At 44.0% G+C, this 22497-nt stretch overlaps 1 protein-coding gene and 1 long non-coding RNA gene across 2 annotated transcripts in view; one reads left to right on the top strand and one right to left on the bottom strand.

Moving 5' to 3' along the window:
* LOC148119437 (disks large homolog 5-like) overlaps positions 1 to 1258 on the top strand; it is a 9486-nt gene extending 8228 nt beyond the window's left edge. Inside the window, exons 5-6 of the mRNA XM_087897739.1 lie at positions 187 to 302; positions 1156 to 1258. Of these exons, the coding sequence (XP_087753865.1) occupies positions 187 to 302; positions 1156 to 1258 (219 nt within the window). The remainder of the gene's footprint in view (positions 1 to 186; positions 303 to 1155) is intronic.
* The window catches only part of LOC148119436 (uncharacterized), a 25015-nt gene extending 2518 nt beyond the window's left edge, over positions 1 to 22497 (bottom strand). The window contains exons 1-2 of the long non-coding RNA XR_015735369.1: positions 22245 to 22497; positions 16465 to 16899 (exon numbers count right to left, since the gene is read on the bottom strand). This is a non-coding gene — a long non-coding RNA (uncharacterized LOC148119436). The remainder of the gene's footprint in view (positions 1 to 16464; positions 16900 to 22244) is intronic.

Raw genomic sequence — 22497 nt, 5'->3', positions numbered from 1 at the left:
GATCTCTTCTTCCATTCGTGTTACCTAGGAACTACATATGCGGATGCAATGTAGTGTGCTTGTATGTGTGCATCCTGTACTTGTGATGATCAGAACTGTGTGAGTGTGTCTGTGTACAAGCATGCAGACCTGTGTACGTGGGTGCAAACAACCCTGACCTAAGAACCACAATCTTCTAATGAATAGGAACATCAAAGACTGGAGGAACACCTTCAATTTTTACTGAAGCGGAAGGAACTGGTTATCCAGCAAAGGGACTTGGCAGTAAAGCTGCAGCATCACTTCACTGAGTCCCAGAAGAGGTAGGAGCACGGACTGACAGAAGCAGTTGTTGTCTAGTCGATCCTCTGTTTCGGTATCTCTGACGTCTTTGGGATTTAGAGTATTTGGCAAGGTTCCCACACACATCCAGGGAAACAATACCTCAGAGTATCGACTTGGTGAATCACCAGAAACTTTTGTTCAGGTAGCAGTATGCTTGGTTATGAATCTTCTAGGGACTGTGTCCCCTTCTTCTCCCGTGAGAAGTGGGAGGTCAATTGTGAGCGACAGTGTGTCCTCTGCCACTTTATTTTCCTTCAGGAACATCACATTTAGAGATAAGTTTCTAATCTTCTTGCTGACATGAATGCAGCACACTCCTGCTGATTGCAGGCTCTCTGTAGGGTTCATCCTTTTCCTGTGAGAAGATTTACTCTGGCCATAAACAGATATGGAGCTGACATAATAACCCCTTGCACATTCTGGGCTGTAGGAGTGTAGCCTTCTCTGAGGTGTTGTGTGGGCTCCACTAGAGGGCAGACATGGAGTTTTACAGTTTGCTCACATTCACCTGGTATCTAATTAAGGCCAGGAGTATCTTTCCTGAAATGTGACTCAGATATTGATATTTCTCCTAAATAATGTTTTTTGACTGTTGAAAAAATATGCTGTTTTTTTTCAAGTACAGCACAGTGTATTTTCCTGTTCAACTTATAGCAGTTTTTAAATGTTGAGAAATAAAATCCCTCCCAGGGACACTCAGACCCTTTTTCCCTTGGAGAAGCAGTCAATGAGCTCAGCTAAAAGACAATGGATTTTCCAACTGGTGGGGGCTCAGAAGCTGACATGGCAAGGCCCCACCAGGCCTCTGTACCAGCTGCCTTTCTCCTCTAGGTTTGAACATCTCCAGCATGAACTAGAACAGACCACAGCCCAGGAGGAGAGCCTCCTGCAGAGGGAGCTGCTGCAGCAGGAGCGCTATGTGCCAGGCAAGTGACCCACCATCCAACCCCATTTCCACCAACCACAGGATTCACAATGTGGGCTTTCTTCCTTGACTTTTCGTTACTGAGAGTGAATAGGCCCTGATTTTTTTCTTGTCTGTGTCCCAGAGAGACTGTTTCTATGTCTGATTTCCATTTCTTCTCTGACAGCACCTCGTAAGAGAACTGAGAAGCCTAGAGGAAATGTGAGACACCTTGAAGGCACAATATTCTATACTCCAGGATCCAGGCCACCTCCTCTTCCCTGTGAGCATTGAGGCAAATATCAACCAATCATCAGAGGGTCCAGCCACAATCTTATCCATCTCTATTGGCTCACAATTTCCAGAGAAAAGACTGTATCAGAAATAAGCTTGAGATTCAGAGGACACCCCACAAATTACTCAGAAGCCGAACATCCATCAGCAAGTAGGCAAAACAACATGGAGGGAGATATGTGGGTGAGCAAGAGTTATTCTGTCAGCTACTGTCAAGGGCTTTGGCAAGCTGACTCCATATGTGATGTGGAATCTGACAAGGAAGACTCTGTCACACTGTTATCCAAACAGACCACACCCAAAAGCCTAAGAGTCTCTCTCTAGTGCAGAGCTGATGCTGACCCCATATCACGCACAAGTTTTGCTGAAGATCATTCACTACAAAGACTAATCCACTGCCTCCTGGCTCATGTTATTGATTTGCTTTTTCTTAAAGAAAATTCCAAAGGGAAGTGGGAATTTTGTTTGGTTGGTTGTTTTTGTTATGTTTTAGATTGTTTTGGTTTGGTTTGGTTTATATCTCAGGATATTTGTTTATTAGTTTTTTGGTTTTCTTCATTTTAGTGTAAGGTTTTGCTATGCTTTGTTATTTCATTTCTTCTTTCCATTGCTTTCATAGTTTGCTAAGGTTACACACTGTCTGTGATGGCCGCTGTCTTAAAGCCCCCATTGATGAAATGAATGTCTTATTAATAAAAAGCAGTTTCCAACTTTTTTTAAAGACTCTTCTTTAGTCAGGTGAGCTGTCACACTCCTGTAAACCCACAACTCACAGGCGTGGATCTGTATCAGCAAGTTCCAGGTAACTAGGGCTGCACAATGATTTCCCTGTCAAGGTCTGCACAGGCAGATGGCACCTTGGATAAGGATATGGATGGCATGGCCTACTCCATGTATTCCCACTAGTATACAGAAAAACTAGACATATTGCATCCTCGGGGTCATATATTTAGCTTCAGTAGAATGTGGACACACACTGTACAACATGTTCATGAAATCATCACGCAGACCAAACTAAAAGGAAACACAGCTAACTGTAGCTGAAAGCTTTCCTGTGTTCTGCCCGGTCCCATGAATGCTTATAAATAATTACTTTGAGGCTTAATATTAATTATAATTGTTTAGCCAATGACTCAGGCTTATTCCTAGCTAATTCTTACATTTTAATGAACCCATTTCTATTAAACTGTGTATTGCCACATGGTTGTGATTTAGCACTAATTCTCTTGCATCCCCCTACTCTGGTTGTTGCATGGCACCTCCTAGACTCTGCCTTTTTTCTCTTTTTATCTCTGTTTGTATTTCCTGCATAGCTTTAATCTGTCTTACCCTAGGCCAAATCAGCTTCTTTATTAACCAATGGAAGTAAAACAAATTCACAACACACAGAGGGGCGTCTGACATCACACAACTACATTGTTCCTGGCCTCACAGGATAGGAGAACAATCAACAAAGGAATGTACAAAAGAAATCAGAACATTCAAAGCAATCTGCCTCTGTTGTTTTTGAAACCCAAGTGATAAGCAAAAATGATAACCACACAGAAGAAATGTCCTCCAAGACATATTGGGTCGTTTTGTGGTGCTTGTGGGTGTTTTGCCACCACATACATGCAATTCCCACAGTGACGAGATGAGGGCAGTGGATTCCAACTGAAAAGCACATTAATGACATTTGTTTGCTATTCTGTTGGTCTTCTGAGAAAGCCAAAAGAGCTCTTAATGCATGAGTCATCTTTCCAGTCCCTGCACTTGACTTTCTCCTTCCAGTCATATGTGCTCTATCAATAGATTGGATCACCTCCAACCAAGGACAGAAGTTTCTTGAGACCTGTAGGGACAGGTTCATGGAGTAGGCATGCTGATTGTCTTAGGCTGCCACGCATCCATGCAGGGCTCACATAGGTTCAGGACCCAGCCCCAGCATCACTGACTGATTGGAACGGATTTCTTCACCCCTCATCTAGGTTGACAATGCAGGTTAGGACTGTCTAATCAAATGCAGAATTTGAGAAGACCCTATTGGTTAAAGGTAGGGTGAAGAACCTCTCTTTTTTATATTGATTTTTATTGAGCTCTACATTTTTCTCTGCTCCCCTCCCTGCCTCTCCCCTCCCCCTTCAATACTCTCCCAATATCCCCATGCTCCCAATTTACTCGGGAGATCTTGTCTCTTTCTACTTTCTCCTTCCCATGTAGATTAAATCTATGTAAGTCTCTCTTAGTATCCTCTTTATTGCCTAAATTCTCTGGGATTGTGGTTTGTAGGTTGGCTTCCTTTGCTTTATGTTTAAAAACCACCTATGGGTCAGTACATGTGATAATTGTCTTTCTGTGTCTGGGTTACCTCACTCAAAATAATGTTTTCTAGCAGCATCCTTTTTTTTTTTTTTTTTTGCAAAATTCGAGATGTCGTTATTTTTTTCTGCTGTTCTCCATTGTGTAAATGTACCACATTTTCCTTATCCATTCTTAGGTCAAGGGACATTTAGGTTATTTCTAGGTTCATGTTATGACAAACAAAGCTGCTATAAACATAGTTAAGCACATCTTGTGGCACGATTGAGCATCCTTTGGATATATATCCAAAAGGGGTATTTCTGGGTCTTGAGGAAGGTTGTTTCCAAATTTTCTGAGAAATCACCACACTAACATCCAAAGGGGTTGTACCAGATTGCATTCCCAACAGCAATGCCTGAGTGTTCCCTTTACCCCACAACTTCTCTAGCATAAGTCATAGTTAGTGTTTTTGATCCTGGCCATTCTTACAGGTGGAAGATGGAATCTCACAGTTGTTTTGACTTGCATTTCCCTGATGGCTAAGGATGTTGAACATTTCCTTAAGTGTCTTTCAGCCATTTTAGATTCCTCTGTTCAGAGTTCTCTGTTTGGGTCTGTACTCCATTTTTTTAAAAATTGGATTATGCGTTCTTTTGGTATCCAATTTCTTGAGTTCTTTGTATATTTTGGAGATAAAACCTCTGTTTGATGTGGGGGTTAGTGAAGATATTTTCCCATTCTGTAGGCTGTTGTTTTGTCTTGTTGACTCTGTCCTTTGCTTTACAGAAGCTTCTTAGTTTCAGGAGGTCCCATTTATTAATTGTTTCTCCCAGTGTCCATGCTCCTGGGGTTATATTTAGGAAGTAATCTTCTGTGCCAATGCATTCAAGTGAACTCCGACTTTCTCTTCTATAAGGCTCACTGTGACTGACTTTAGGTTGAGGTCTTTGATCCAATTGGACTTGAGTTTTGGACATGGTGACAGATATGGGTCTATTTTCATCCTTTTACATGATGGTATCCAGTTATGCCAGGACCACTTGTTAAATATGCATTCTGTTTTCCATTTGATATTTTTGGCCTCCTTGTAAAAAATAAGGTGTTTGAAGATGTGTGTATTGATATCTGGGTCTCCTATTCAGTTCCATTGTTCCTCCTTTCGGTTTTTATGCCAATTTAAGGCTGTTTTCAGTATTGTGACTCTGTAGTAGAGTTTGAAGTCAGGGATTGTGATACCTCCAGAAGTTTTTTTATTGTACAGGATTATTTTTTGCTATCCTAGGTTTTTTGCTTTTCCATACGAAGTTGAGTATGTTTCTTTTAAGGTTTTTGTAGAATTTTGCTGGGATTTTGATAGGCATTGTGCTTAATCTGCAGGAACCCCTCTTGATAGCCTAACTTAGCAAGATTATGAGGAGCCTTATGACTAGCTGGAGTGAAAGAACCCTGTATCAGGGGCCACAGACCTCCTGTAGATAGATAGATAGATAGATGATAGATAGATAGATAGATAATAGATAGATAGATATCTCAGAAGTAGATAGCTCAGATACCCAGGGCAAAAACTTTTTTTTTTATAAATCAGTAATGTTAGGTTTTACCCTAGGTCTTGGGGCTATCTACTACTGGCCTATCAACTATCTGTCTGTCAGCCTATCTATCTATCTATCTATCTATCTATCTATCTATCTATCTATCTATCTATCATCTATCTATATATCTATCTTTCATCTATATATCTATTTATCTATCTATCTACTCTGATTCTTAGTTTCTGAAGCAAGTTTTTGATGTGGGTTCCTTCTTGTGGAGTGGGCTTAAGTCAGTTCAGACACCAGTTGGCTATTCCCACAAGTTCTGTGCCTCCATTGTCCTTCATATGTTGTAGGCAGGATATTTTGTAAGTCAAGGGTTTTGTGACTGAGTTGGTTGGCATCTGCTTTTCTCTTTCAATAGCCCTCAGAATACCTTCCCTCAGACAAGAGACTAGAAGGTAGAGATGCAGGCTTAATGTATGAACCAGTTTGACTTCCCCCATGCTACATGTGTGGATGTTACCTCAGCAATGGGTCTCGCTGGCAGTTTCTGGAGAGCAGCCCTGTGTCCCAGCAGCAGCCTGGGTGGTTTCTATGGGGCACCCTTGGCCAACAACTGAATTGAATGCAGCCCAGTCCTACCACTGGAATCTTGGCCTGGTGAAGGAGATGGCCAGTTGAGACTCCATTACTAAGAGCCATCACTCGTGATGGGGGTGGGGGGACACATAAAAGGAGGGCAGGACATAGAAAATAAACTTTCCCACTTAATGTGTTATTACTTAGACAAATACCAGATAGGAACATTCAGACCCTGCATCATGCTGACATGACCAAAACCAAGGGTAGGGGTGTTGGTCAAAGATGGTGTTTACTATGCCCTGAGTCTTAGGGTGATTGATAGTGAAGGCGATTTTGTGAGTCCACCTGAGACAGCATGATTAACAGTGAAGACTCCAAGCTACAAACTATACTAATAGTGTTTGAGTTCCTCCGTGTCCGCAGGACTTGAACTAGGGAGACTGGAGTCTGTGTCAAGACATTAGCTAGGCTTGGGTGCATGGGGCAAGAAAGCAGCATTCTATGGAACCCTCACACTCTATTTTCAAAGGGACGAGAAGAAATTTCCTAGCAGAAAGCTTTCCAAGGAAGATAGTGGTTTTCCCCTCTCCCACCAGGTAGATTCTGAATACAAGGTCACTTAGCTCAGCCCAGCCAACCCCCTGGTACAGGCTGATAAAGATGGCCTAACTATAAGAAAAAGGAAAAACTGACTTAGCAGAATGGGAGAGAGCAAAAGTCCTTTCCCCCGTGCCAAAGCAGCTTCACAGATTCTCTTTGTAGTCTTAAAAGTCTTTAAGTCTTTAAAGGCTTACCCCACAGAGGAGATACAACTCTTTCCTATCTCATTGTAAGTGGATGGAGATCAGTTCCAAACATGTTTGTATTATGCTGATTAAACCTTGCTTATTACAGTCTGGGCGACACTGGGGGTCATATTCTGGGTACATCACATTCCAGACTACGCGGGAAGGACAATAATTGTTGTGACTCAGATTCGAACTGTGGTTACTCCTGCCACAACACAGACACTACACGCCGAGCAATGAGCCCTAAAGTGGGTGCTCACCTAAGCCTCAGTAAAGCTCAGCCCTGCACGAACTGGTTTCCGAGGCTTCCTTCAGTGTATAGAATTTCAGAGACACCTAGGACAGAGAGGGCCTGAGGAAACAAGCTCCACTGGGAGCAGAAGCCAGGAGCAAATCCAGTCATTGTATCCAACCCAGTCTCAGATCACTGGCAGATCAGGACTGAGCCAGTGACCAGATCCAGAGTCAGTGATCTCCACCGGAACAGGTTCAACTCCAAGCCAGGGACTTCTGCAGGAGGGGATCCAGACGAGGATTTACAGAAACAGATCAAAGCAGCAGCCTAGACCAAAGTAGGCCTGAGACAGCAAAGTCCTAGGTTGCAGAGCAAAGCACAGGAGCACTGAACTATCTCCAGGAACGGGAGTAACTAATGGGGGAACCAGAACTGTGACACTGACTGTACCACGAGGAACAACCATCTGTGCTTCGGATTCAGTGGCACCTAGAACATTATTCAATAGAATCTCAGACAGTCCCAACCACACCTATTAGAGGAAAAGATGAGTAGAAAAGGTAAGATCATAAGCTACACCACAAAGAGTAACACATTACCAGTAAAAAGACCCTACTGTAGTAGAAGGAACGAGCGGGCGGCATCCCGCCACCCAGCTAGCTTAACCCCGAAATAACCACACAGAAATTGTATTATTTAAATTACTGCCTGGACCATTAGCTCTAGCCTCTTATTGGCTAACTCTCACATCTTGATTAACCCATTTCAATTAAATCTGTGTATCACCACGCGATTGTGGCTTACCAGCAAGAGTCTAACCTACATCTGTCTCAGACAGGAGATTCACGGCATCTGCCACACTTCCCTTCTTCCCAGCATTCTGCTCTGTCTTCCCCACCTACCTGAGTTCTGCCCTATCAATTAGGCCAAGGCAGTTTCTTTAATAACCAATGAAAGCCACACAAATACAGAAAGGCCTCCTACATCACCCTACAAAAGCAAGACCTGAACAACCAAATATGGATGAACCAGAAGAAAATAATCTACAAAATAATCTCAAGAGAATTTTGAAATTCTTAAAGATGAAATGAGAAATTCCCTTAAAGAAATAAAGATAAAAACAAACAAAAAATTGGAAGATATTAACAAGACACTTAAAGAAAACCAAGAAAAAGAAATCAAATGTATAAAAGAAACTATTCAGGACTTGAAAACTGAAATAAAAACAATAAAAAAAAACACAAGCCGAAGGAATTATAGAAACAGAAATCATGAGAAAAAGATCAGGAACCACAAATGCAAGCATGAACAGCAGAATACAAGAAACAGAAGAGAGAATTTCAAGCGCTGAAGACACAATAGAGTCCTAGTAACGGAGAATCAACTGGTCATCTCCTGTCACCAGGCAAGACTTCTACTGGTAGGACTGGGTTGCATTCAATTGAGTTATTGGCCAAGGGGGACCCATGGAAATCCCCAAACAACTGAATCTGTGGCTAAAACAAAGGGCTTCTCTCCAAAAACTGACAGCAGGCTCCATTGCTGAGGTAATATCTACACATGGAACTTGGGGAAGATGAGCTGGTTCACACAGGAAACTTGTATCCCTATGTTCTCATCTCTTTGTTGAGGAAAGGTTCTCTGCAGGCTATCAGAAGAGAAATGTGGACATCAAACCAGTTACAAAACTTTTGACCTACAAAATGTCCTGCCTACAAAATTTACAAGGACAATAGTGGCACAGAACTTGTGGGAAAAGCAAACTGGTGTCTGCATTAACTTAAGGCACATTCCACCAGAAGGAACCCACACCCAACATTTGCTGGGGTAACCAAGAACTAGAGTAGATGATAGATAGATAGATAGATAGATAGATAGATAGATAGATAGACGATAAGACAGCATTAGATAGCCAAGAGACCTAGGCTAAAACCAAACATTTCTGTTTTTTAAAAAAGTATCAATAAATTAACCCCTAATGATATTCTGCTATACTCATAAATAAGTGCCTTATGCCGTCACCATCATAGAGGCTTCCTCTAGCACGAGAGAGGAACAATGTAGACCCAAAACCAGAAATTATTTGGAGAGTTTCTAAATGGGAGGTCTCTATCAAATCTCTGCTCTCAAAACTCAGGGAAGCCCATGGAAGAGGAGGCTGAGCCATTGTAAGAGCCAATGAGGATGGGGGCCACCAGGAGAACAAGGCCCTTGAACCAACTAAGGAAGGTGCATATGAGCTCACAGGGATGGACACAGCAAGCACGGGCCTACATACACTACACCAGGTGTGTGCTGGAGTCTCGGCAGGACACGTGTGGGAAAGGAGGCGAGTGCGGTGCCAGTGCTCAGGGAGTCCGGACAGGCAAGAGATGGATGGGCTTGACCCAGAGTGGAGAGGGACCAATGGGGGCAAGGTTGGCCTGGGGTGGGATTGGAGGTTGTGCCTGCAGGGACCAGAGGAGGCAGAGCCCAGCAGAGCCCCAGGGCATATCCCAGAGAAAGGTGCTTTTGAACTGAGCTGATGCAGTTTGAAGCCAATTTTTGTTAGGAGGATAATTATAATCACGAGGGGTGTTTTATTTTGAATTAACCAGAATTTTTGCTTCCTAAAAATGGATGTTTCCTGTCTTTCACCTAGAGGTGTACTGGCTCCACACTCGGGTTGGTGCATATTAAGTGCAGGAAAGAAGGAAGGTCTGGAGTAGTAACCAAAATTTGAGACAGAATGCTCCTGGACTTCAAGACAAAACCTCCAGTCCTGAAGGGAGTTTACTAATATTCCTAAAAATGTCACTAATAAGGAAGAGGTCTATAATTGTCATGGCAAGGTTGACAGCTAATGTAGACATAAAAAAAAAAACAAAAAAGACAAACCAAAACAAAATAGAAAAAAGAAACCCACAAAAACATGGAAAGTAAGAGAAGAGTTTCCTATTGTTTTGTAACAGAAAATATCAGGGAAAAGCACAAACATAGTCCCCCACTAACAAAAATTATCCAGTCTTTTCTACAGAGTGAGCTCCAGGACAGCCAGAGCTGCAACACAGAGAGACCTTGTCTCAAAAAACCAAATTAAATTAATAAGTAAAATATTAATTTAATTAACTAATGTGCCTGTCTCTATTGTCTGCTGCCTTTATGTTAAAATGTAGGGGTTAAGGTATCGACTATTTTCTTCAGGTTTCAGACTTCCCTAGCTGATGGACTGCTACCTGGGAGTGGAGGCCAAATACATTCTACCAAGTTGTTTTTGCTCACTGTCCTTGTTGCAGCTGCAGAATGAAGCTAGACAACATGGTTGAACTTAGTGTAGTCTTATCTAGTCAGGTGGCTACATATCAGATACCTCCCATACCCAGGTCTCTCGCTAATGCATGTCTTCCAGTCCCTGATATTCATGGGAAGCCACATAGGCAACAACCAAGTGCTCCACTGGTTTCTACTAGGGGCTGCTGCTGTGGAATATTATTTTAACTAGGCAAAGATGTATTACATTAGTTTATGATGAAGAATACTTTAACGGTGTAACAGTGTGCCCACTGCTGCCACTTGGGGACCTATAGCGTTTCTGCTGCTACAGCCACTTGGGACTCCACAGCATTTTTCTTAATCCATTACAGACTAGGCTAAACTTCCACTCATAGAAATCCCCTTTCCTCTGCTTCCCAAATTCACTTTTACCCAATTTCCCTACCACTTCAGAAGCTAAAGTAGAGGAAGCTAGACATGTGTCCCTTCTCATTGTAATACCTCCCATGAGCAAGCACGTTCTTGAAAGACAAATGGGTCATGAAGGGAAGTCCAGGCCTGCACACGATCCTACCCCAGGCCTGCTATGTTATGGGATTCATTCTTTCAACTATCAGCTGTCTGGGGACACCTCTGTCCTCACTCGGTGGGTCCCATCCATCGAAGAGACATAGAACCCCATACAAGCAGAAGAAAATGCTCACTTAGGGATTTCCCTCCCAGACATTCCACCTCCCTAAGTTACATGTTTCACAACCCATAGCAAGGCCCACATAACCACAGCCACAGCAAGGAAGCATTCCAACATCCCTGCACGGGAAAGGACAGCCATGCCATATCCAGAGTCCTCCTAAGGAAGCTTCCTCCTCAGACTGACAACATCAGTTGCACCCCTTGCCATAATCTGCATTCACAGATAAATGGATAAAAGAGAACTTGGAAGGCAGGGTCATAGCCAAGACCATGAAGTCAGTCTTCTCAAGCTCATCAGTGGTTCTGTAGATCCCTGCTCAGGCACCAGCTGGGGTGTGTGGGTGTCCTCGGACACTTCTGTGGGGCCTCCGATGTCAGATAAAAGAAATGACTCTTCTAAAGTTGAACTTGGGGAACCAATAAGTTTATTGGCATTATAGACATGAGAATTGGTTAGGGATTACTCACTGGAGAAGAGAGGGTGCTATGGGAGCACTTGGGGCTGGGACAAACAAGCAGCTCTCCACCAACAAGAGGGCTCAAAGGCCTACCTCTACCACAAATGATGAGTCATGAAAGCTGCTCCTAGAACTCTGTGTGGGCATCTTGACAGGCCAGAGAATCTCCTCTCATCAATTCTTGCTGCTCAAATAAACTCAAGGAAAGTGGGTCCTTGCTACTATTTTAAATTTCAGGAACTTCTTGAAACTTGTGAATTGTTGACTCCTGATTCTTAATTCAGAGGCTGTTGCTAATGCGTTAAGCTCTAGGTTTAGAGAAGAGACTTGCTTGTGTGAATGCTCTGGCTTCTATTGTTTGAAAGTGCTATTCATGTTAAATGTGCAAATAAGTGGGTTCCTCCTTTTTGGGACCAGTGTTCAAGGCAAGGTCTTTCTATCTGGGGAATTGTCTTGGTGATCGGATTGTTCACAATGATTGGACAGGGAGGATTCAAGAACGGCAAAGGTGCACCAAAGAAAACTAAACAAGGTCTAGTGGTCGAAAATGGGCAGCAAAGGAGTCCTACAAGGGAAATACCATTAAGGGCTCATGTAACATGACGGCCGGCTTGTTGGGGTTTCCGTCCCGCCCGGTACCCCAACAGCCGGCAAATCCCAAAGAGAAATTACACACAGGACTCCATAAGGTTATAAACTGATTGGCCCATTAGGTCAGGCTTCTTGTTAACTCTTATAACTTATGTTACCCCATTATTCTTATCTATGTTAGCCACATGGGCTCAGTACCTTTCTCAATGTGACAGCTTACATGTTGCCTCTTCGGTGGTCTGGACAGGAGTGGCTGAGGGCTTCCTGTGTCCCAGAATATTTCCAGTCTCTTCACTCCACTTCTACTTCCTGTCTGGCTTTCCCGCCTATACTGCCTGCCTGGCCAATCAGCGTTTTATTAAAATATGATTGACAGAATACAGACAATTCCCCCGCATCATTTCCCTCTTTTTTTTTTTTTTTTAAACAAAGGAAAGTACCCATAGTCCATTTGTTGGGAATGTGGGCGTAGTATTTCAGGCTACTTCCTGCTGGTTGGGGGCGCTGATGATCTTATGGGGACCTAAAGAAAATTTAGAGTTATAGTCAAGTCCTGACTGGAGTATCCTGTGAGACCTGATCATCTCAGGCAGCGCCTTGAATCCATTCTGGATGTAGAACTCAGACATCTGGGCCATCTATTCCTGTCGGAGATTTTTCAGGTGGCCTCCCTTGGTCAAAGATGATTTTTCTTAACTCTGAATAAATCCAGAGCCTCTCATTTTCTGTGGAAACAAAAGCAAAATCTCTTCTCCAAAGTATCATACCTTTTGACTTCAATTTTGAAGCCAAGGTATTTTCAAAATTCCTATCTTGGGTTAGTTCAGCAGCATTTATAAACAAAAGTCTTTTAGCAGTTGTTGCTCCTTCCTCAGCAATCAAACAATTTAAAGAGAGCATAATAACATACGGTATCAAGATTCTCTGTGTATTTTCCATCTTTATTTTAACTTCTATTTCTTTTATTTTTACTTTTACTTTTTGAGACAGGTTCTCTGTATATCTTTGTCCTGGAATAACTCTGTAGACCAGGCTGTCTTTGAACTCACAGAGATCCTCCTGTCTCTGCCTCCCCAGTGCTGGGATTAAAGGTGTATGCTACCACACCTTGAACTCACAGAGATCTGTCTCTGCCTCCCAGGCATTGGGATTAAAGGCGTGTACTACCACACCTTGAGGTCACAGAGGTCAATCTACCTCTACCCCTTGAAGTCACAGAGGTCAATATGCCTCTGCCTCCCAGGCATTGGGATTAAAGGTGTGTACCACCACACCCAACTACTCTCTTTCTTTCCTTTTAACTTTAAGAACTTTAACTTTTAGCCTGCATATACACACTGTAAACCATTTAGAGGTTTTCTTCATCTTTGAATCTCTCTTTACTGTTTATCTCTCTTTTTCTGACCACATGAGCCTTTAATTTACAAAGCAATATGGGAAGCCGTGGCTTTGACAGCTAGATCCAGCTCATTCCTTAGCTTTCCAGACTCATAGCTGAGATACCAGCCACAGCTGTGTTCACTGCCACAACTTGTCGTGTTTCAAGGTCCTTGCTAGCAAGCAAGCTGCATCATTCTGCTCACAGACCACACTCAGTCGGACTGCCTGCCTGCAAGAGTCAGAGTTTGTCCTGGCAGGACAGCCCAGAAAGCCGGCACTTCAAAACAGCACAGCTTTTTTCCTGCTACGACCGAAAAGCATGCACTCAGCTCTCCACCAACAGCATCCAAGTGTTTCGTGGCAGGACCTCCCAATGAGCTGCAAGGTTTTGCAGCCAAGGCTGAGTCAAGAAGCCTCTCCTAGATGAGAGCACTTGCCCGCCTCTAGCAAGCAGAGCAGAACCGAAAAATTGCTGCCACCAAGAAAACATACCCCACTCTACTCTTTCCCAAACTCTCCCAGGCCTTCCGTGGACTCACCTATCCACGTCTGGGCGCCATATGTAACATGACGGCCGGCTTGTTGGGGTTTCCGTCCCGCCCGGTACCCCAACAGCCGGCAAATCCCAAAGAGAAATTACACACAGGACTCCATAAGGTTATAAACTGATTGGCCCATTAGGTCAGGCTTCTTGTTAACTCTTATAACTTATGTTACCCCATTATTCTTATCTATGTTAGCCACATGGGCTCAGTACCTTTCTCAGTGTGACAGCTTACATGTTGCCTCTTCGGTGGTCTGGACAGGAGTGGCTGAGGGCTTCCTGTGTCCCAGAATATTCCCAGTCTCTTCACTCCACTTCTACTTCCTGTCTGGCTTTCCCGCCTATACTGCCTGCCTGGCCAATCAGCGTTTTATTAAAATATGATTGACAGAATACAGACAATTCTCCCGCACCAGGCTCAGGCACTGAGCCTCTGGACACAGGCTGTGAAGCTGCAAGAGTCTTTTAACTTTTAGGCCCCTCATGATGGGGTCCTGATGAACCTGCCCGCCTCCATCTTCTGCTTGAAACTGGAATCTGTGTGAAACAGGAGGGACCCTGAAGGAATGTAGCTAAAAGAGAGAAAATATCTCCAGAGATGCCTGGAGGACTCTAGAGCAGCGAGAGAAAGAAGCAGACTGGACATAATCAGTGTTGTCTGTGAGAGAAGGGAGGATGACCAGACATGGAAAGTAGAGAGAAAGCCAGGCAGGGGTGGTGCTGCAGGCCTTTAACACCAGCACTTAGGAGGCAGAGGCAGATGGATCTCAGTGAGTTCAAGGCCAGGCCATTTTGACATTAGAATGTCAAAATGTTTATTTTACTCATTGTTCTTTTGGGGACCCACCACCCAGCTCCCAAATAATTCACACAGAGGCTTTATCCTTGTAATGAATGTCGGCCTTAGCTCGGGTTGTTTCTAGCCAGCTTTTCTTATCTTAATTTATCCTGTTGACCTTTGCCTTGGGGCTTTTACCTTTCTCTTCTGTGTATCTTACTTTCACTCTTACCCCCAGGCTGGCCGTGTGGTTGGCCCCTCTCCTTATTGTGTTGTGTCTCCCCCTCCTATTTATCCTCTCTGCCTCCAGCCCCTTCTAACCTTTCTCCTGCCTCGCTATTGGCTTTAAGAAGAATGTGTTGCTGGGGGAATTAGGGTAGAGGAGGGAGGGAGTATGCAGGGCTAGGATTCTAGTGAGCTTTAAAATGTATAACAGGTTCCTGTGGTACTGAGTCTCTTAGAGACCAGCTAGGATCTGATATGCTAATAGATGTCACAGGTAGTCAGCCATGTGTCCCTTCTGCCTTCAGGCAAAGGAAATGACTCCATTTGGGTATGGGAACCAGTTTCACAAGTTCCTGAGAATGCTGGTTTTTACCTCACCACCAGAACTCCTATAACCCAGTTTAAACTCGTTTCTGCTATTTGAACTGTCTGTGAGACCAAACAAGTTCCAAACCAGCCTGGTCTACATAGCAGATTCAGGGCAGCCAGAGAGAACACTTGGGTGTGGTGTAACGGCCCCTGCCTGCAATCCCACCACGCAGGAGATGATAGAGCAGGAGGAATTCAATATCATCAGTGTCTGTATAGTTACAGGCCAGCCTGGGTTATAGAAGATTTATTGTCTCAAAACACAGAAAGAAAAGTGGAACTGGAGTGACAGGTGGCTATGATCCACCTGGAGTCGGTGCTGGTGACTGAACCTGGACACTCGGCAAGAGCAGCAAGTGCTCTTAACCACTGAGCAGCATCTCTCTGTCCCCTACATCGTATTTTTAGTCTCTACAATGTCACCGAACCATTTTACAGAGTCTTCATTTTTTTTTTTTAACAATTTGGACATATGAAACACCTGCAGAATTAGCTTTTTCAAAGGTCCATTCTCCTCCCAGGCATCATGGAATACAACACCATTAATGACACCACTTGGGAAATAGAGGCAGGTGGATCTCTGTGACTTTAAGGCCAGCCTGGTCTACAGAGTGACAGCCCTGTTTCAAAAAAAATCTCTCCTAATTCTTTTGATATAGGGTCTCACTATGCTACCCTGGTTGGCCTGGAACTCATGATGTAGATCAGGCTGGCCTCAAACAAACATGGATGAACCTGCCTCTGCTTTCTGAGTTCTCAGATTAAAGGGATCACCACTGCCCAGCTAGTCTTTCCTCCTTCTAACCTAATAGCAAATCTGATTTTGGTTCACTGGCAATTTTCCTGCTCATTATGGGTCACAGCCTCCTGCGATTTGGCTTGCCTGGTGTATGAGTTGGGCTGACTATTGCTGGGTTAAAACACTGTCACCAAAGCATCCTGGGGAGGAAAGTTCTCTTTGGCTTACACTTCCACATCACTATCATCAGGGAAGTCAGGATAGGAACTCAAACAGGACAGGAACCTGAAGGCAGGAACTGATGAGGGCCATGGAGGAGTGCTGCTTACTGGCCTGCTGCACATGGCTCGTTCAACCTGCTGAACATAGAATCCAGGAGTGGCCCCATGATTAACGTAATTAAAGGATTTCACCAAGGAACAGATATCAAATGTCAAATCTTGGTACCAGGTATTGCCTGGTCCCGTCTTAGAAGCAAGGTTCAGTGTCTTACCTGCTTGAGGTTTGGAGATTACTCAGGTTTGGCTCCAAAGGGTATGTGGGGAAACTTGGGTGGGGCATGGCAGCCATAGGAGAAGGAGTAGACTTGTCATGGCTTTACCCACTGTAGCCTTAGTTTGAGGGGTTAACAGGGTCTGGTCTCGTGGTCCAATCTCAGAGGAGTTTGGCATTGTCTGGCTGTAGTTCTGGAGGCCCAGTCAATTCTGAATCTGCTGCTTGAGTGTGTGAATGGTCAACCTGGATAGCTGTGGTGGTGATCAAGGTCACAGTATAAGCTCCCTTCTGGCGGGGCTCTAGGGTCTTCTGTTGGTGTCTCTGGATACAGACCCAGTCTCCTGGCTGGAACTGATGAGGTGGGGACAGCGGTGACGTGTATGCACCTTTTGTAGTCTTGACCAGAAGTCTTTGCGCACCAGAGTTGCTGACTCTAGGGAAGCAAACAAGTCAACATCATTAACTTTAGTAAGCAAATTTTACCTCAAGTTAGGTAGTCTGGGTAGGGACTGCCAAACACAAATTCCAAGGAGGTGTGTCCGAGGGCATAAGGGGATTCTGGACTCAGAATAAGGCAAAGGGAAAGAGAACAACTGTATTTCCGTCAGTCCAATGTTAATTTGGCAAGGGTGTCATTAGGGTCTGATTCATACGCTCTACCTGCCCAGAACTTTGGGATCTATATGCACAGTGTAATTTCCAATCTGCCCTCAAACACAACGGCCAAGTTCTGAGTTACTGGGCAGCAAATGTAGGTTCGTTTTCTGAACCTAGGGAAACGAGTTCCAGACCATGGGATGGTGTCTTCCAGCAGCTTCTAGACTACCATCTGGGCCTTCTCATGTTTTGTAGAAAACTTTGGAGGAGGTGAAGTTAATTTTGGTGATGGTGGCAACTTTGGTGGAAGAGGATGTGGGACCCTGTCCTCCCTGATCCTTGAGGCCAAAATACTGGATGCAAATAATGTTTACGCTAACCAGCTAAGCTTCCTGCTAGTTCTGTCCTTGGTTCTGCTACAGCCTGGTACATTAGCCTGAGGGATCTATTTTACTTTAAAATGGTAATTTCTCAACCTGCCTCAAAGAAGCTCAGGCGCCAAGGCCCATCTAACCTGTCTGACATTGCCTTAAACCCTCGACCACCTGCCTGGGGAAAAACTCCCACAGAGGCCAGTTTCCCCAGCCCCCTCTGGGTGGGAGGAGTTTTCCTTTACTGGGGCCAAAGGTATTTTAACCCTGGATTTAGTTCAATAAAGGGGCATTCTCTTCTTGAGGATGACTGGAACTCTGTATCTGTGTGTGTGCGTCCGTCTTATGCTTTAACCCCTAGGACAATATGGAACTCGTGGGATGTGGGTGGCGTGGAAGGACGACCCCTACAGATGGAGGCACCGCTGGGATATGAAGAAGAAGCAGCCACGAGTTTCTGGAAAGGTAAACCTATGGGGTCACCCTAAAAGGAAAAAGGTTAGCCAGAAGGGTGTATTGGGATTTTGAAATGTAAGTATCTCTGTTCTTGTTTGGAACTGGGAGGCCTATTGAGGTCAATTGACAGTGCTTTTGGAGAAGCACCAATATTTTAAGGTAGACGACACCACATGAGAGTTCATTAAGACAGTTTGCTTCTTGAGGTGATATTTTGCCTAATTTTTATGAGAGAATTCAATCCCTGGCTTTGCTAGCACGGGGTTTTAATTTTGGTTGAGGAGAACAGGCTGAGAGAGGATTCAAAAAATATATTTGTAAGTTCTATTAAGAGTTTTTGAGTAACAAAAGAACAGCTTCACAGAGCTTGTCTTTCAGGGAGACCAGAAAGCTCCCACGCATGTTTGAATGCGGGTCACAGGACTGCACTGGGTCACTCACTGTGGCTGAGGTTCTGCTAGGTACACTTAGGAGCAGAGAAACAGGCTGCTGTATGGTGCAGGGAGAAGCGCAGGCAGCCGCCAGGCCCTGCCTGTGAGCAGTGGGGCCATTACAGACAGGCCAAGGAGGGTAAAACGCAGCGGTGTGCCAGTACATTCAGCCGCGGGTGCAAACTCGTCCGGAGGCACAGCCGCGCTGATCACACGCAGAAAGGCGACGCAAAAGGCAGTCACATATGCTGGCTCCCTAGCCCAAGGTGGCCAGTGAGCGGCGGGCCACAGGGACCTAGGACAGGGCACAATGGCGGTTGTGGCGGCGCCTGAGCAGACAGATAAAAAGAGAGTGCTAGGCGGCCGAAAAAAGCGACAATAGCAGGCCTTGATGGTACAAAAAATAGTTAAATTCCGCCCGCCAAATCTCAGATGACAGTTTGCAGCCGGAGGGAGCGGGTCTGTGTCCCGCCCCCTTGCTGTGCAGAACAGCTTTAGCAGTTTTAAGTGGAGACTGTAATAGATTCAAAGGTTTTACAGACCCAAAAGAGGTTAGCTAAATCTTGGAATGGTTTGTTGCCTAATTTTCTGTAAATTCAAACTGTGCTAGTTTGCATTTCCACCAGTGGTGGAATAGTTTCTCTTAAGTACAAGTTATGAGCAATATTTGATCTTAATCATGTTTAAGGGATAAGATAAGAGTCAAGAGTTATTTTGATTCACACTTCTCCTATGATTAAAGATGTTATATTTGAGGATTTTTTAAATGTCTTTCAGTCATTTTAAATTTGTCTATTGAGAGTTTTCAGTTTAGGTTTGTTGCATATATTTTAATTTTATTAATTGCTCTTTGGAGGACTAATTTATGGAGTCCTAATATTTTTTATATGGATTGATGACTGACAAGATTTCCATATCTATAGCCAGATATGTCGATCCTATTATTTATTTCTCTAATGTTGACAGGAGGCAATGTGTCCCCATAAAGATAATTTTGATAATTCTGTCCAGTTGTGTAAGTGCTCACGTACTGGATCAGATAATAATTTTCTGCCCCTGGAAAAGTTCCAGGTGGAGCTGATTCTAAAAGATGTTTTGGAGCTGACCATTCAGCCCAATTCAAAACCTGCTATGATGGTGCAGGCCAATAAAAAATGATGTTTTAAGGTTGGCTAATTCAGGCCAATATTTATGCCGGTTGCTATGGCACAGGCCAATAGAATTTGCTCTTTGGAGCAGAGACCTACAGGTCTCTAAGTTCAAGACCAGCCTACTTCCAGTACTGACTGTGCTGAATTTTTACACTGAGTTTTTTTAGTACTCTTAAACGTTAATTTGGGAGAAGAGTTTTGTTTATGTTTTTTCTAGGAATGCTGACATGCATCTGGGTACTGTTCATGCTGTGGATTCATCTGTCCAGAGGCCTGAGGACAAAGCCTCTGCTATGGAGCTGTCTGACCTGATTGCTGCGGAGCTGGCGGGTTCCTGAAAAGTGATCCATCTCCTACCCTTGTTCTATCAGTTATTGCTGTACTGTTATTGCTGTACATTGCTATATTGTTATTGCTGTACAATTGCTGTACTGCTGGATTTCCCCTTGATTTGTCAGTTACTGCTTGCCATTAGTTTTTCTTATCCTGTCAGCTATTTCTGCTGAGCACTATGGGTATCTTCAAGGCAGGTTGCAAAATGCCATGGTTGTTCAAATTAAGAATTGGATACTGAGGTGAATCTTGACAGATTGGACATGGTTTTTTGACCTTTGCTGGTCACAGAATAGGATTTTTGCTGTTTTTCATGGTCCCTGAAATACAAAATTTACTAATTGGCTGTCATTTATTCTAGTTAGCTTTCCAGGGACCTTACACCAGTGCTATTGAGACCTTACTTAAAGGGGCTCTATTCTGAGCAGAGTTTTCAGGATTGTGCCAAAGCACAATCTCCTTTGGGAATGCTTGTATATGCTGGAGCATGACATTCATGATCTCATGAAGCCGGAGTCAGGACTACTCAGGTCAAGTCCTTTTGACATTCACCTCAAAATATCTTTCAGCATAATCTGGCTGGACTCAATGTATGACTAGGAACCAAAGACGGGTAAGGATTGAATGGAGGAGATTCTGACCTAAGACAGAAAGGTATTTTGACCTGGAATACTTTTTCCACGACGGGTAAAGAGTCTGCCTGGCCATCACCACCTAAGACAAGGTGCTAGTCATCATATTTTATATAAAAGGGGGACTTGTGGGACCCTGTCCTCCCTGATCCTTGAGGCCAAAATACTGGATGCAAATAATGTTTACGCTAACCAGCTAAGCTTCCTGCTAGTTCTGTCCTTGGTTCTGCTTCAGCCTGGTACATTAGCCTGAGGGATCTATTTTACTTTAAAATGGTAATTTCTCAACCTGCCTCAAAGAAGCTCAGGCGCCAAGGCCCATCTAACCTGTCTGACATTGCCTTAAACCCTCGACCACCTGCCTGGGGAAAAACTCCCACAGAGGCCAGTTTCCCCAGCCCCCTCTGGGTGGGAGGAGTTTTCCTTTACTGGGGCCAAAGGTATTTTAACCCTGGATTTAGTTCAATAAAGGGGCATTCTCTTCTTGAGGATGACTGGAACTCTGTATCTGTGTGTGTGCGTCCGTCTTATGCTTTAACCCCTAGGACAATATGGAACTCGTGGGATGTGGGTGGCGTGGAAGGACGACCCCTACAAGAGGAGGCTATGGTGGTGTAGGTGATTATGGAGGTGGTGATGGTGACACAGTGGATTTGGAGGTGACGGTGACACCTATAGTGCTGGTCCTGGTTACAGCAGTGGAGGAGGCTGTGGTAGTGGAGAACCAGGCTGTGGAAACCAAGGTGGTGGATATGGAGGTGGTGGAGGAATATGATGGTTACAATGAAGGGAGTAATTTTGGTGGAGGTAACTATGGTGATGGTGGGAACTATAATGACTTTGGAAACTATAGTGGAGAACAGCAATCAAATTATGGACTCATGAAAGGGGGCAGTTTTGGTGGAAGAAGCTCAGGCAGTCCCTGTGGTGGGGGCTATGGATCTGGTGGTGGAAGCGGTGGACATGGTAGCAGATGGTTTTCAAAAGGCAGCAGAAAATGGCTGTGGTTCTTAGTAGGAGAGAGTGAGGAGTTGACGGGAAAGCTGCAGGTTACTTTGAGATAGTCATCCTAAATGCAGTGGAGAACCTGTAACAATCTGCTGCAGAAGGAGCGGTTGATCCACAGTCAGAAAAGCCCCTGCAGCTTAAACAGGAAACCCCTCCTGTTCAGGTTGTCACAGCCACAGTTTGCAAAAGTGCTGTTCCTGATTAATTCAACACAGTGTCGATTATATGTACGTTCCTGAGGACCTTTATCGGTTATACCTTTGTCTTTTTCTTTCCATTGCATCAGGCATATTGCCCTGTAAATTGTGGTAGTGGTACCAGGAATAAAAAAAAATTAAGGAATTTTTAACTTTTCAATATTTGTGTAGTTCAGTTTTTCTACATTTTAGTACATAAACTTTAACAAAAGTATGCAGTTTTGAAGGTGTTTCCTTGAGAGTTAACAAGTAAAGAAGATCATTGTTAATTACTATTGTGTATGAAATTTGCTAAAGTTAGTGACTTGTAATTAAAGGGGAATTTATTCTCTCCACTTTCAAAACCATGATAAATGGGCACTGACAGGTGGAGAGAATAGATATTTTTATGTTTGCCATGTGTGTTTTAGATGATTAAGATTGGGTAATAAAAACTAGCATATTTGTGAATTTCATAGCATTAAGATTACTTTCAAAGGAAAACGGTCTCAAAAGTTCCTATTTGCATTTTGTGCTTTTTCTTTCAAAATGTAATCATGATTTTCGTGTGTTAGATTTATTGAGTCCTAGCCGTGTTAAGAACACCACTGCTCCTCATTTACCTTGATCACGTTGAGAAGGATGCAGAAGTGTGCCCTTTCCAGTTGTCATGTCAGCTCACAGTGGCTGTAAATTTGGAAAGCCATTTGCTAAAAGCCTAAAAGCCTAAGTCCCCGGGTGGACTGGAACGACCAACCTTCCAGTTGGTCAAAGGTGACAGTCTATTCCACCACAGAGAAGGTGTACAAGACCTTGACTGGTCGCCTTGGTGAGCCAGACATCCCCGCGGCGGCCGCACCCGACTGCCCACCATGC

Source organism: Myodes glareolus, chromosome 17 (genome assembly GCF_982192425.1).
Source record: "Myodes glareolus chromosome 17, mMyoGla1.1, whole genome shotgun sequence".
In the NCBI taxonomy this organism is placed as follows: domain Eukaryota; kingdom Metazoa; phylum Chordata; class Mammalia; order Rodentia; family Cricetidae; genus Myodes; species Myodes glareolus.
This window is presented reverse-complemented; position numbering and strand designations above follow the sequence as displayed.